The sequence below is a fragment of the Accipiter gentilis genome, chromosome 8 (genome assembly GCF_929443795.1).
Source record: "Accipiter gentilis chromosome 8, bAccGen1.1, whole genome shotgun sequence".
NCBI lineage: Eukaryota > Metazoa > Chordata > Aves > Accipitriformes > Accipitridae > Astur > Astur gentilis.
Genome location: NC_064887.1, coordinates 28,511,160 through 28,525,342, shown reverse-complemented (window position 1 = coordinate 28,525,342; position 14,183 = coordinate 28,511,160). Strand labels below are relative to the sequence as shown.

The following is a 14,183-nucleotide window of genomic DNA, read 5'->3' as shown; positions in this document are numbered from 1 at the left end:
GGAAAATGTACTCTTAATTGGCTGTTGCTTGGGAATCTGATATTGTCAGAAATGACACGACCCCATCATACCTTCCCTTTTTCATCTGCTTCCTTTATGCTCTTATATTCAAGTCATTGTGCATGTTGTTAGGCAAAATTAGACAACCTCTCTGCCTATTAAAAAAGTATGCCTCTTTCTATGATGGCTGCTTTTTAGCTTCTATAAATGATGAATCTGAGATCCCCCCAAAGCTCAACCACATTCTCTTACCTAGGAATATCCTGTATAGATTGACATAAAGATAAGTAATGAACTTCCTTTAGTTACAGTTTCAAAGAAGTGGAACCCAAGTGTTTAAGTTGATTTTAAAGTCCAAAGGAATGTCCACTAGTGTGAGCACCTCCCTCTTGGCCTAGGAGATTGAAAGAAACTCTTATAAGCTGCAGCTCTATGCTTCTTAATACCAGACCTGTGCATTGTCCGATGACATAGTAGTGCAGATTTCATGGGTAGCAGTTACCAACATGCAACAACTTTTCTCTCAAATTAGCCAAAACTCAATTAGCCTAAGCAGTCAAAATTTTTGAATGAACAAGAGTGCATCAGCAAAGTGAGTTTATACCAGTCAGTGTTTTGTATCATGTAGCTATGGTATTTTTGACCCAGTACTGTTGGATTGGTAGAAGCTCTAAAGTTAAACTTACGTTACTGAACCCTAGCTGCTCACACATGAGTGGACCACACGTGCATATATATGCATTGCATAAACTCCACTATACAAGTGAATCCTCTAGGCCACAGGGATTTACAAATAGCCTGTAAGCATATTTCAACTGTGCTTGAAGTATTCTGGATCCATAGATACAAATTACATACAAAGAGAATTTTTCAGTAGTACCAGTAGGTGGTGTGTGTTAGAGAGACCATTTAGCTTCTGTGTGACTGTGAAAACAATGAATTTTGATTGTTAATATTAAGACTCCAGTTTTCTTTTGGACTGCATATCTCGGTAGTGGGATCCCTCTTCTTTAATGTCTTCCATTCCATGAACAGATGTTTACATTTACTTAAAACTGAATCTAGAGTCTGGTAAATCACTAACAAATGGTAGTCACTGTGGCTCATATGAAGTATTGCATATGTTTGCAGCCACACCCAAGCACTCACCTTAAAAGCACATAGGGACAATACTACTTGTTAGCTTGCACAATGCACGAGATAAGATGATGCAATGTTCATATGTCATTGCTGTTGTATGTGCCGTTCATGTGAGGTGTTTCTCCTGAGCAGCACGTAAGTGTATGGCATTGATAAGCTATGCACAGTCTTTTTTGCCTTCATCTCTACTGTGGCAAAAAACTTCAGCAGAAGTAATCTGTTTGATCACTCCCTTTCTACTCTTTTGTAGTCAAGTTAAACCTTTTTTTTTTTTTTTTTTTTTGCTCACTAATTCTATGTAAGTCTCCCAGTGACATCATCTAACTAGGACTTTCGGGGTGTGGACCATTATTGTTATTTATAGAGTACCAGATTTACACTAAAGTTGGCAGGGTTTAAATCAGACAAGAAAAGCACTAACATGAGCAAAACCAAGAAATTAAATGCAGCAAGGAGTTGAAAATTTCTAATATATGAGTGGAAAATATACTATGTAAATTTTAGTTGGCTCTTACAAGATACTATTTTAATGTAATATTCTTTTTCTGAAGAACAACACTATATTTAGTTATAGCTAGAGCTATTTTGAGCAGTAAGTAATTCCACTGTATTTTATGTTGGTGTATTTTTAAGGGAATGTAATTGAACATAGAAAGTATAATGTTCCCTTACATATAAAAAATGTGGCAATACTTGAAGGCCTTGGAAATAGGATATAAATATTGATACACTAGTATAAAGGCAGAAGAAATACTGGTTTTGAAGGAAAAATAAATAAATATATCTCTTCATATAATTGTTATGATACAATTCATATAGCCTATTAAGAATCCTCACTACTAAATTTAGACTAGAATGTGTTTCAAAATAACTTCAGCTGAGTACTTTCAAGTTACAGAAAGTATGCTGGAGGATTGCAGCATTGATAACATCCTCTTAATAGCGCTAATACTGTACACTGAGCAAACCACTTTCATTTGGAGATGAAATGTAGGATGTTACAGAAATTTCTTGTGATAGTCAAAGTAGGTGTCAGGAAAGCAAACTTTATTTTTAACATTTACAGGAAATTTTCTTGGCCTTCTCTCTTTGAGCAAGGAGGAAACAAAACAAAACAAAAAGGACTGGGAGAGCTTGGGAAGGCAGCTGGCACCTGAGAGGAGGCAAGGATGTTCAGTAATAATTGTTTTCTTTGTCAGAATTATGGAAAATAGTGTTTGGAAGCAATAAAGTTTCTTTCTTTCCCTTCCCACTCACTTTTATTGTTTCATAAAGTCAGTTTGGAGTACTCAACAAAAGATGTATATGGTCGTAATCTCACCTCTTCATATCTGTAAGACCACTTCTTATCCACGTTTTCTCTGAATGAATTTTGGAGTGGTTACTGTTTTATCATTCATTGTCTCCCAGCAAATCTGAGGTATCCAAGCGAATAGTTTGTCAATTCTTCTGCAAAGTCCAAGACTCAACAGTATATCAATACTGCATACTTGAAACATCAAAGCAGTTTGATGAGGATACCAGACCCTGATGAAAATAACCCTCACATATTTTACCTTGTTATTTATATATATATGTTGACATTAGCCGAAGCTTTGTTATGCTTTCTATCATTTCCAGTTGCAATGTAAGTTACCAGATCAAAAATAATCTTTGGCTCAGAAGCTGCTGAGAGCAAGCTGAAGGCTGTGGAGGGTTGTGAAGGCATCTGGAGGTCCTAATGTCAGTGAGGAAAAAGGAAAAAGGCTGCATGGTCTGATTTGGTTTAAATAGCTTTTAGTAGAAACTAAATATTTCTAGAAAACTCTGCCAGGGTTTGCAGTCCTTTATTTAAGAAGATACTCTCTTGGTTAGGTGAGTAGCCTGCTTCCCCTTTGTCCACCATGTGCCCTTTAAAATTTTCACCCACTGCCCAGTAGGGATCCCCTTCCTTTCAGTGTTCTGGACTCTCTCCCATGTTCCCTGGCTTGTTCCTAAAATGAATTGACTCACTCTTGATGGCTCAAGTCTAATGTGATTATTTTAAAGAAAGACCAGCTAACTCTATATAGTCTACCATACAATCAGAGACCTTAAAAAAAAAAAAAAAAGTCTAAGATTCATACAGGAATATGTATTGAAGGCATTCCAAGCACCAGGGAAGTCCATGTGTATACAGTGTAGGGTTGATCTGCACTTGCACAGTAGTTTCAGTACATAGCAAACTTTGTAATCATGGTTTCACCAGAGTCAGGAATTCGCCACTAGTTCAGTTGGTATTTAATTTATGATCTTAAAATTGTCCTTTCAAGTGTGGAGACCTGAAAAAGACTTTTTTTTTTTTTACTGGAAATTCTGGAGTACAGGTAAATTAATACTGAATCAGTGTCCTATGTTTGATTCAGTGGAAATACTGTTCCTTTGAAATAAACAGCAAGCAATATGTTGTGTAAGAGCTGGGACAGCAGCTGTACATCTCTCGCATTGTAAACTAATGGTCTGAGTCTTACCAGCTTATTCAATATAGTGTTTTATCAGTGTTACAGACAACATAAGCATATCGCTTGTCTTATCTATGCTTCTTTATAACCATAATATTACTGAGATCACAGCAGTTCATTGCCTGACATTTATATATCTGCCCGTCAAACCAAATATTCAAGGAGTACTCATTGCTGCTCAGAGTAGCCTGGAGTAATAGTTCTGATCCCTCTGGTTACCTCTCAGTATCTCCTAGCTGGTAGGGAAGGAGGTCTTGCATATATGCATTTGTAAGATCCCATCTCTTTGTTTATGTGTTTCTAGGGCAATCAGTTGACATTCCTTTACTGTGTCATTTATTTGACGGTGTTACCACTATGCTATTGCATTTGTGGTGTGTAGGGTGCATGCATTTTCATTGCTATTTATAACATTGGTATCAATGGTGGTACAGTAAGAGAAGGAAGATTATGATCTCTTCCCCAGTGGATAGTAGCAGATAGGAAGTGATTTCTTCCATAATGGAATAATGTAAATAAAATGCTACTCATTAATTAAAGTTGATTAACTGAAAGAGAATACAGTTAGTTAAATATGCTAAATCTTAAAGATAGATAATGTTCTTAAAATGCTATCACCATTGAGAATTTTAAGTACATTTTAAATGCACAAACATCAAGAAGTTGAAGTATTTTCTTGTGAACAGTCTTTGGTTTACAGATTTCCTGGTATTCCCTGGTTAAACAGAAATGTCAGTCATGTTGTTAAGATCCTTGAATGCATCCAGAGGAGGGCAATGAAGCTGGTGAAAGGGCTGGAAGAAATTTTCTATGAAGAGCAGCTAAGGAATTTGGGTTTGCCTGGTTTGGAGGAAAGGAGACTGAGGGGTGACCTCATTGCTCTCTACAGCTTCCTGAGGAGGAGAAGCGGAGAGGGTGGTACTGGTCTGTTCTCCCTGGTATCCAGCAATAGGACATGTGGGAACAGTTCAAAGCTGCGCTAGGGGAGGATAGACTGGACATTAGGAAGCACTTCTTTACCAAGAGGGTGGTCAAACACTGGAACAGGCTTCCAAGAGAGGTGATCAATGCCCCCAGCCTGTCAGTGTTTAAGAGGCGTCTGGACAATGCCCTTAATAACATGCTTTAACCTCTGGTCAGCCCTGAATTGGTCAGGCAGTTGGACTAGATAGATGAATGTAGGTCCCTTCCAACTGAAAATATTCTATTCTGTTCTGTTCTGTTCTATTCCATTCTATATGTCATCCAGCTTTTGGACTTCTCCCAGTCTTCAGCAGAAACCTTGTGAAAATGCTTCTGAAGAGAAACAAAGATGTTTGATTTTTAATGCAGGTCAGACACAATAACTTCAGACCCTTCCCACAAGGTACATGAGATAAAACAGCCTCATTAACTCTTTGGTCTGAGAAAATACTTGGCAGAATTATGATGAGTGGAATTTCCCGTGTCTTCTTCAACTGTAAGAAAGGAATAAAAAAAAGCTAAAAACTAGCAGCAGAATTCTCTGAGGTCAAATTAAACAGACTTGTGTAGAATGTTTTACCAAAACTGGTCATGAAATATTACTAAGTCTTTGTATAGCATAATTCTGTAGATTTTAGTCAACATACTAGTTTAGGCTATCAACCTTCAGAAGCCTTACCTATCCCAGATACCTAGTTAAAGGTCAGAGGGGGCATGATTCACCTGTGAGGAGTGTGTGGTGTCATTGCCCCATCTGGGCAGGAGAGTCCCACCTGCGGTGTCCTAATTTCCACGGCAGAAGCATGGTTGTCCCCGATTGGCCGCGCGGGCTCCCCGCCTCGCTGCGGATTGGCCAAGCCTTCCACCTCCTCTCTCTCATCTTGCTGGGGCATCTGCGCTGCCTGGCTGTAGCTCTTCCACACTGACCATAGAGGGACCAGAGGATGCCCACGCATCAGCGCTTGGTCATTAAGGTGTGTTGTTGGGGATGTGGTGGACAGGGTGCACACTAACTGGTAATGTTTATTCTCAAAGGCTAAAGAGTAAGTCTGTGGATCATCAAGAGTGTCTAGGAGGAAAAAAGAAAGGAGAAAAATACTGATAAAGAATGGGATTAGAAAGGGGTATACAGGACTGAGTCTTAAACTGTTGGCAGGATGGACTTGCCAGGACTGTGTTTTTCAAATTACAGAAAAGTATTTATCTTATTAATTAAATGCTCTATATTTAAAGGCTTTTAAAACAACTTTTGTCTCTATTCAGAAGTTTGCCCAAGGCTCCAGAGAAGCAAACCACCAAAGTGTCTCTTCCTGAGTGCACTAGGCTTTGAAAGCAATAGCTAACTAACTAGCATCCAGGGATTTAATTGTTGGCTTGACATCATATTAGACTAAATGTGGAAGAGGATTCTTAAGGTAGCAGCTCAGGTACTGCAAAAATGAGGGCCATATAGGCTCATAGGAAGAAGGGAGTGTATCTGTGATAAAAAAGAATTTTTCCATCAGATGAAGGAACTGAGGACACAGTTAAATTTTCATAATCATATCCAATTAGATGCTTGCAAATAATATTTATTTGCCAGATTTCCCTATGCTTCTATTTTGTAAATATTTACTTTTAGTTTTTTTACATTTTTCATGGAGAAAAGGTAAATCTGTGATGCAAGATAACATGATTGCATTGAATATGTATTGGAACTTGGGGTCCATGGAAATTATTTTCTGCTTCTGCCTCAAGTCTGGACTTGGAATTTTGTAAGATGCTAATATCTCTCTCTTCCTCATCTAAAATTTAGTTCCAAAGGATGGCATGATGAGACTCTTAGGATAGCTCTTGAACTGTTAAATCAGAGAGCTGATGCAAAGAGAAAGCATCTCAGCCATGTTTCAACTTGTTCTGCTTGTGTTTCTGGCTCTCTTCTAGCTAGAAAAAGAGGAAAGGAAGTTTCAGACTGGTTTTCTTTCATGGCAGAGTGCAGCTCCAGACAATTTTCCAATCCCAGCTGAACTAGTGCTAAGGACTCTGTGCTTTGAAATAGAACATCTAATTACAAACAGAATTTTTTCCATCTCTCCATGAGTCAGACAAAGATTTCAACAACACATAGACTGGTTCATATTAAATCATTGTTTACCACATCTGTTAATATAATAGCACCTACATGCTGTATTTAAAATTTAATTAGAGGTGGGCCATGTCAAAATTGTCACAAGAGATTGGATAACCGCACCCAGCTTACTGATACCAAAACACAGTGCTTACCAGGATCCCATTTAAGTGACATTTTTTTGAGACTTTGGGGAGGGATAGCCTTCATCTGCTTTAAAGACATCATAACTTGCATGCATTGCTTTCCTCATTGCTGCACTTGCTGGTTGTGACACCATGCAAACCTTCATCATCTTCCTATAGGAAATCTTTCAACACTCCAGTCATGTTTTATTATCTGTTGACTCAGTGGCTTTTTAAAAAGTTGTTTAAGTTCAGAGTTAAGTGCATAGGTGTTTGGAATTGTGTTCTGAAGTTCCACCCCTGCTGCTTCCAGATGCTTCTGTTACTTATTTCATTAGCACATACAAAACCGAATTGTCTTAATGCATTCATAGACAAATTAAGATACACAGGTAGATGATACAAATTGAACATATCTCTTACATTGTATTTGAAATGCTTTAAAAAAATCTCAGGTATCTCCATTCTTTCTGCTACAGCCTGTTGTATCACGCAAGGCAATCCTGTAGCAGACAGTATGAAGAACAGCATTATTAAATAATTCTTGTGATTTAACAGTTGTATCAGCATTTTTGTAACTGGGCAGTGAGATATACATAAGATGTAATGACCTTACAAATTATGTGGTGCCATGGTTGAATGTTTAGACTTTGAACATGGGCCATAAAATCTGGTATTAAAAACCTGAGAATACTGCTAGGGAATGTTTCCTTTTTTTCTTGGAAACAGTTTACTATCAGTGTCAGTTACTACAAGTGAATTATAAAGAAAATACATTTTCTTTCCACTGACAGTCCTTGAAGACTGGACTTCAGTCCTGCCTCTTAGTTATTTCTGTGAATTTCTGTACCGGGTATAATTTAGTCCTATCCCATGGGAAGCATGCACTAACAATTAGGTATTTTTAAATTGTTTAGAAGTTCCAAAGGACTTTGCAAAAGTCTGTTGTTAAGTCCTTCAGGAAACAAATATTTTGAAAAACTTTTAAGAATTCTCTAGTGCATTTAGCAATAGATTTCTTGGCTGTCTCTTGGAAGTGGGTTTAGGCAAAGCAGTCAAAAGAGAGCATGCTAGTCATATCTACAAAAAATAGTTTGAAAGACCAAGGATTGTGTCTTAGTTCTTTAATAACGAAGGAGCTGAACTAAATCTGCTGGCTCAACAATGAGGAAGTTTGTTTAAAGGCTTTTCTAGTCCAAAGCCATAATGCAGCAGACATGGCTGTTAATGGATTGGTGTCATGTAACCAGAGAATTTAAACTTCCATTAATAATTCAATGTTTTAAAATGGAAATATTTGTGTCATTTATTGCACTGTTCTGCCAGTGTATGTAGGTATTTTATTTTAATTTATTTTCTTCAAAATGTATGAATGCAATGAAAATACATCTTTCTAGGCTTGTTCTGTTTGCTACCCTGGAGAAAAGTAGATAGTTGTCAAACATGGCAACTACTAAAAAGAAGTTACTATAAACTATATTGTCTTTTTGTTCCACAGATGAGGAGACACTCCTGCTTTGTTTTTTTGTTCTGTGGGATATTTTTGCCTGGAATCCTTGGTTTTCCACAGAAAAATACCTCAATTGATTGTGATTCCCTGTTACCAAACTATGAAGCTGAACCACAGACATCTGCACCACCATATATTATTGCTGTATCTTTTGATAACTTTGAGCCAGGAAATGAAATCCAAGGTAAATAACCTGAATGATATCAAATCTTTCTCTGTGTCTCCCAGAATTACCAGTCTTTACCATTTACCTCTCAGTCTATTTAAATTTATTTTTAAAATTTCAATCTCGTTCATCTATACCTGAGATATTAATCTTTTTTTCAATGTTTTATATATATGTATAACTGAAAAAAAATTTTTTTTTTCTTTTCCCTATTTAATAAATATACTTTATGCTACAATTTTTGAGACAAAATTAAAATGAAATGGGACAGCTGGCCAAACTGGACCAATAATTAGTTGCTCTTTAACTTTGTGTTTGAGTATTTGCTGTTGTACCAGACCTCTGCAATACAAAGGGATCCTATTCATTACGTGTTCACAACCTGTCATCTTACAGGAAAATAAAAATTCAGGATGCAGTATAAGACAACTCAATAGTGAGACATTTTGAGTCATCCTTCTAAGAGCTTCATCCCAGATTTTATCAAATTGCAGGAGGTGGAGCTATTGTGGCTTAAACCACCTTTTTATTTTCTTAATCCCAAACTGCTCTCTGGATGGAACACCTTGACAACCTTGTTTCTCCACACTATGATGCCATCTTATGGTGCTGTCACACTTTAAGTGGCTTGTGAATGTTTTTTTCTCTGGCCATTTGCTAGAAGAAGCATGGAAGTGGAAGTGAGTTGTAACCCATCACATGTCTGTTGTTGTATCTCAGTAGCTGAAAAAGAGCATTATTCACTAAGCAGCTATTGTCTAGCTGGGATTCTGTTTTACCTGAACCTAGTAACATGGATGTACTTCCATGGAAAGTGATATGTAGGGAGAAGAATGGAGACACATTAGAGTCCTGTTATAGCTCCCATTCTTGGAAAAACATGAGTGAATAGCTCCTTCAAGGATGGGAAGGATGTTTGATTACTGGTAGCTGTTTTTAAAACAGTATTGCCAGCAAAATGAAGGATAGATTTAAGAATATGCAGACTTTTCAGTGAGGTTCTATGGGATTTACCACAACAAAAATATTGAACCCAGACTCTACTAACCTTGCCTCTCCCCCCCCCCCCCCCCCTTTTTTTTTTCTTAACCATGCTTTTCTTGCTTTAGCACTATGTTTCTATTCCTTCAAATTGTAAGCACCCAGTACCTGGTCTCGGGGAACTGCATTAGATTGCCCTTCCAGTTTATCTGGCCTTATTTTTAATGACTACGCATACCTTTGGGCATAAACCATTATTCTGATTTTATTTGTGAAAGTCCCCAATATTGGCATTAGCAGAGCAAGTTTATAATAGATCATAACAAATTTGATTATGCCTCTTGAAATTTAATTTCCATTTGGATATACACAAAACATGAAACTGCTCTCTACCATATTTTTCTGAGCTCCTTCAGTAACAAAATTTAAGTAAAATTAATTAGTTCACAATTTTTCATATTTAATATAGAACATGAGAGACAAACTGTCTAGCTTCTCTTTTTCCAGTTGTAACACATTAAAAAAAAATATGGTTCTGCAATTCAGCCTTAGGCAAAAGTTGATATTTTCTTTCCGAACAGAGGTAGAAAGAAATGTAGTTCTCTTTCTCCCGTAGCTATTTTGACTTTGTAGGCCTAATTAGACAGAAAATAAATAACTTTTTGGTCAGCAGGGCCAATGGCCAATATTCTGAGTATGCATGGGGAGCAAATGAGATTAATAAGAAAGTTGTAGTCACTTGGTAGAGCAGAATTACTTTTAAAGTTGTCAGTAAATAATATATTTCATGTTAGTTTACACAGAAATACCTCTCCAAATTTCTTCCTTTGCCTTTATTGTCATTCTCTTGATAATGAATAAAAACTGTAATAAATTCCAACATTTTTAAAAATTGTAAAAGGTTTTAAGTAATTTCTGTACATGCAGTCTTGTGCTTTGAATTGAGGGAGTTGTTAAACATTTAAGAGGTTTTAGTTGTGTATGAAACTTCAATTTCTCAAAATGTCTGTTTTCACAGTGACTCTAGAAGCACTTAAAGATGTTGGTTTTAAAGGATTTAATCTACAAGCTCGAGAAATAGGAGGAGATGTTCCTGTTGGTACTTTTAAAATTACAGATCCAAACACTAAAGGCTTGGAATGTCATAATGTGATGGTATGTGTTCAGTCTTTGGAATAGTTACTTAAGCTTGGTTTCCCTTTAAATACTTTAATCAGAACTGATAAAACTAGTGAGCATTTTTTATATGGCAAAGTTATTTCATCAGTAAATTTTAAAAATTTCTGCTTTCTCAAGAAATACATGTATCTTCTATATGTGATAGGAATCTAATGTAGAAGCTACCTGGCACTTCTTAGGAGGACATCAATGTTACCTGTTGTAGTAGAGACATTTTCCCTAGTAACATAGGTGAAAGTCACTTTTACATCTTATATGATTATATGTATTTCTTTTTAATTGCAGAATTCAGCAGTAAGTAATGCAAATTCAGATGTGAAGCAGAAAGTGACAACAACATGGATTGCTCCACTTGATGTTAAAGATCTTCAATTTATGTAAATCATTGCTTTGTGGGGGATTTTTTCCCTTGGAATTTTATTTCTATGGATTATTTTGACATGGATCTGTGTTGCTGTTTCTGATATTCTTGTCTTGTCACAATCTTTTTTTTTTTCATAGTTTCTCATAACTTCCCCCTATGTCCATTAAATAATATGATTTCCATTTCAAGGTATAATTATAAAAGGTAAAAACTGTCCTACAGATGTTAATATATGTAAATAATTCCATTAAGCCCAGTGTTATTAATGGATTTTTGAGTAACCAGTTTTTACACTTTGACCTCTTCAATTATAAGACCAACAATGTGAATGTAGCTCATTCCCTGAATAAGTGAAGTTCAAACTCCATTCAATTACAACTTTTTTCATTTTGTATAGCAGAAGAACAGTAGTTTTATGTAAATGCTTGTAAGCTAAATTTAAAAATATGCTTACAACCCATGAACTAACTGCTGAAAACAGGAGAAGACAAATTTATCCTATGTTAAATGCTACTTTTCTTGCAGATCTGAAGCTTGTAAAAATATCACCTGGTCTAAAAAACATGCATACTTGATGTAGTTGGAAAATATCTAAATATTTGATGGCTTGATATTGTTGTAAATACATAAAGTGTAGATTTATGACAAGGGCATCTTGGCCTTGCTTTATTAAATCTTAAGGAATATAAAAAGGGGCAAAAGAACACAATTTAAAAACACAATCACTTCTACTTGTTAATGCCATGAAACTCAGTTCACCATCATAGGTATAGATTGTTGGAGCAGGAAAGAGGTGTGACAATTTTTATGGACTTTTGAGCTGATACTCCCCACTGGAGTCACTGCTTCTTCAAATAGTGTCCATTCCTGTTCTGCTCCTTCTCAGCTTCTATTTTATTTATCTTCAAAATAATGTTGGATGATAATACAGTAACTGGAAAAGTGTTCTGGAAAATCATGATGTTCTGTTATAACTTGTACTGTATACACTTAAAATCAAAATACAGTAGATTTTCTTGGTGGGGTGGGGAGGAGAGTTTATTGGTATTTTATACTGAAATATTCTGATAGAAAAATAATTATTATTTTGTTTTCTTTCCAGTGCAACTGTTGTTCAAGATCTAGAGAAATTTTGGGTTGGAATTCAAAGCAAAACTCTCACACCTATGCATTCTGAGTCAGTTAATGGAACAGGAAAAAGTAAAAGGAAGGTATGTTTTGAGTGTATTTGCATACTAGAAATTAATACAGTAAATTAAAATATCTTTGACTTGATATAAGACATACATTTGTTGTCATGTATTCATTAACTAAGATGGCCAAAATCATTAGATATTTTCCACACTTTTAATTTAATTGCCTAATCCTCTTACTAAATTGATGAAAAAATAAAATAAATATTATTTTTCCCCCACAGAACTAAGGAAACTAATAATCTAGTTATCAAAACAATCCATAGCATAAAGATAAAGAAAAGAAAATTGGCCATAAGGAGAACTCCACTGTACTTCTGGTGAACTGTGCTGTTCTTATCTACTGCTCCAGTCCCTGGGAACTATAGTTGTGTAGCATACTCTTAGAAATTAGTTTGTTTATTTTATGGCCAAGAATTATGCTTACATGAAACATCTTAAACATGATAGGCAGCTAAAGTAAAGAAAGTCTGTTCCTATTGGGTTTTGACTGTAGCAACACTGATTTATGTCATCTTGTGATGTAACCAAGAGTGAACACCTTTTGTCCCTTGCTTCACCAAATGTATTTCCCATTTCCTATAATAAGCTGCTTTTTTTTTTCCCCAGTAAATAATTTGTAAATGTTTCCTCATTTTTTTTTCCACAGCTTATGATAGAAGTAGAATGTAATAAGGTAAGAGCAATTCTTCTACAATTTCCCAATTTTCAGTTACTTCAATTTTAGAATTCCTGTCTCAGTGGTCCAGTTGTTTCATGGTTGTAGCATGAAGATTATAGCTTACCATTCAAATAACTTTCCTAGCGAGATCTTATTTATGCTTACATTTTTGCATGCAGTGTCATGGTTTAACCCCAGCCAGTAACTCAGCACCATGCAGCCACTCGCTCACTTCCCCCCCATCCAGTGGGATGGGGGAGAGAATTGGGAAAAAAAAGTAAAACTCATGAGTTGAGATAAGAACAGTTCAATAGAAAAGAAAAGAAGAAATTAATAATGATAATGATAACATTAATAAAATGACAATAGTAATAATAAAAGGATTGGATTATGTAAGTGATGCACAATGCAATTGCTCACCACCTGCTGACCGACACCCAGTTAGTTCCTGAGTGGCAATTCCCCCTGCCCCCTCCCCCCAGCTTATATACTAGACGTGACATCACATGGTATGGATTACCCCATTGGCCAGTTTGGGTCAGCTGTCCTGGCTGTGTCCCCTCCCAACTTCTTGTGCCCCTCCAGCCTTCTCGCTGGCTGGGCATGAGAAGCTGAAAAAGCCTTGACTTAGTCTAAACATTACTTAGCAATTATTGAAAACATCAGTGTGTTATCAACATTCTTTGCATACTGAACCAAAACATAACACTGTACCAGCTACTAGGAAGGCAATTAACTCTATCCCAGCAGTCTTGAAGCTATTTTTAATTAGTTAATGTCAGTTCTCAGATTAGATTGTTATACTATGCAAGGTATTGTAAGCAATGAAACAATTCTTCATTCTGACCGTGAATGGGAATTCAGTTGATTTTCTCTTTAAAATAATTTGGTATTTATACACCAGTCAATAGACAGTAACTGGAACCTGTAATTTTTTGCAGCGTGGAGGGACTTATACAACACAAGGACGATGCATCATGGTAAGTATTCTTTCTCCAAAGACATTGACATACTGGTAATTGCCCAAGGTCTCAAGACCTAGTCAAGAGCTGCTTCTAGTCACATCTTTATCCCTTTTGTTGCTCAATTTATTGTTCTTTTTGGCAATTTGCCCTGGTTGATTAAAATACCAAACTTTCCAAATGGTTGTCAGCCTTGTTACCATTTCCTCCTGCAGGTTATCTCTAGCTCATCTGGAGTAACTTTCTAACACAAGTATTCTTTCTTCTGTCTTCACCTTTTAGTCATAATGCTTGCTTGCTTTTCAAGATCACTTATTTCAACAGCTCTGAAACCTTGCCCTTTGCAAATAAT

General features: G+C 36.2%; 1 protein-coding gene across 1 annotated transcript in view; it reads left to right on the top strand.

The window, feature by feature from the left end:
* The first annotated feature begins 10,474 nt into the window (after window positions 1-10,474).
* The window catches only part of LOC126041597 (hornerin-like), a 48,754-nt gene continuing 45,045 nt past the window's right edge, over window positions 10,475-14,183 (top strand). Inside the window, exons 1-5 of the mRNA XM_049807520.1 lie at window positions 10,475-10,627; window positions 10,937-11,028; window positions 12,118-12,226; window positions 12,858-12,884; window positions 13,811-13,849. Of these exons, the coding sequence (XP_049663477.1) occupies window positions 10,475-10,627; window positions 10,937-11,028; window positions 12,118-12,226; window positions 12,858-12,884; window positions 13,811-13,849 (420 nt within the window). The remainder of the gene's footprint in view (window positions 10,628-10,936; window positions 11,029-12,117; window positions 12,227-12,857; window positions 12,885-13,810; window positions 13,850-14,183) is intronic.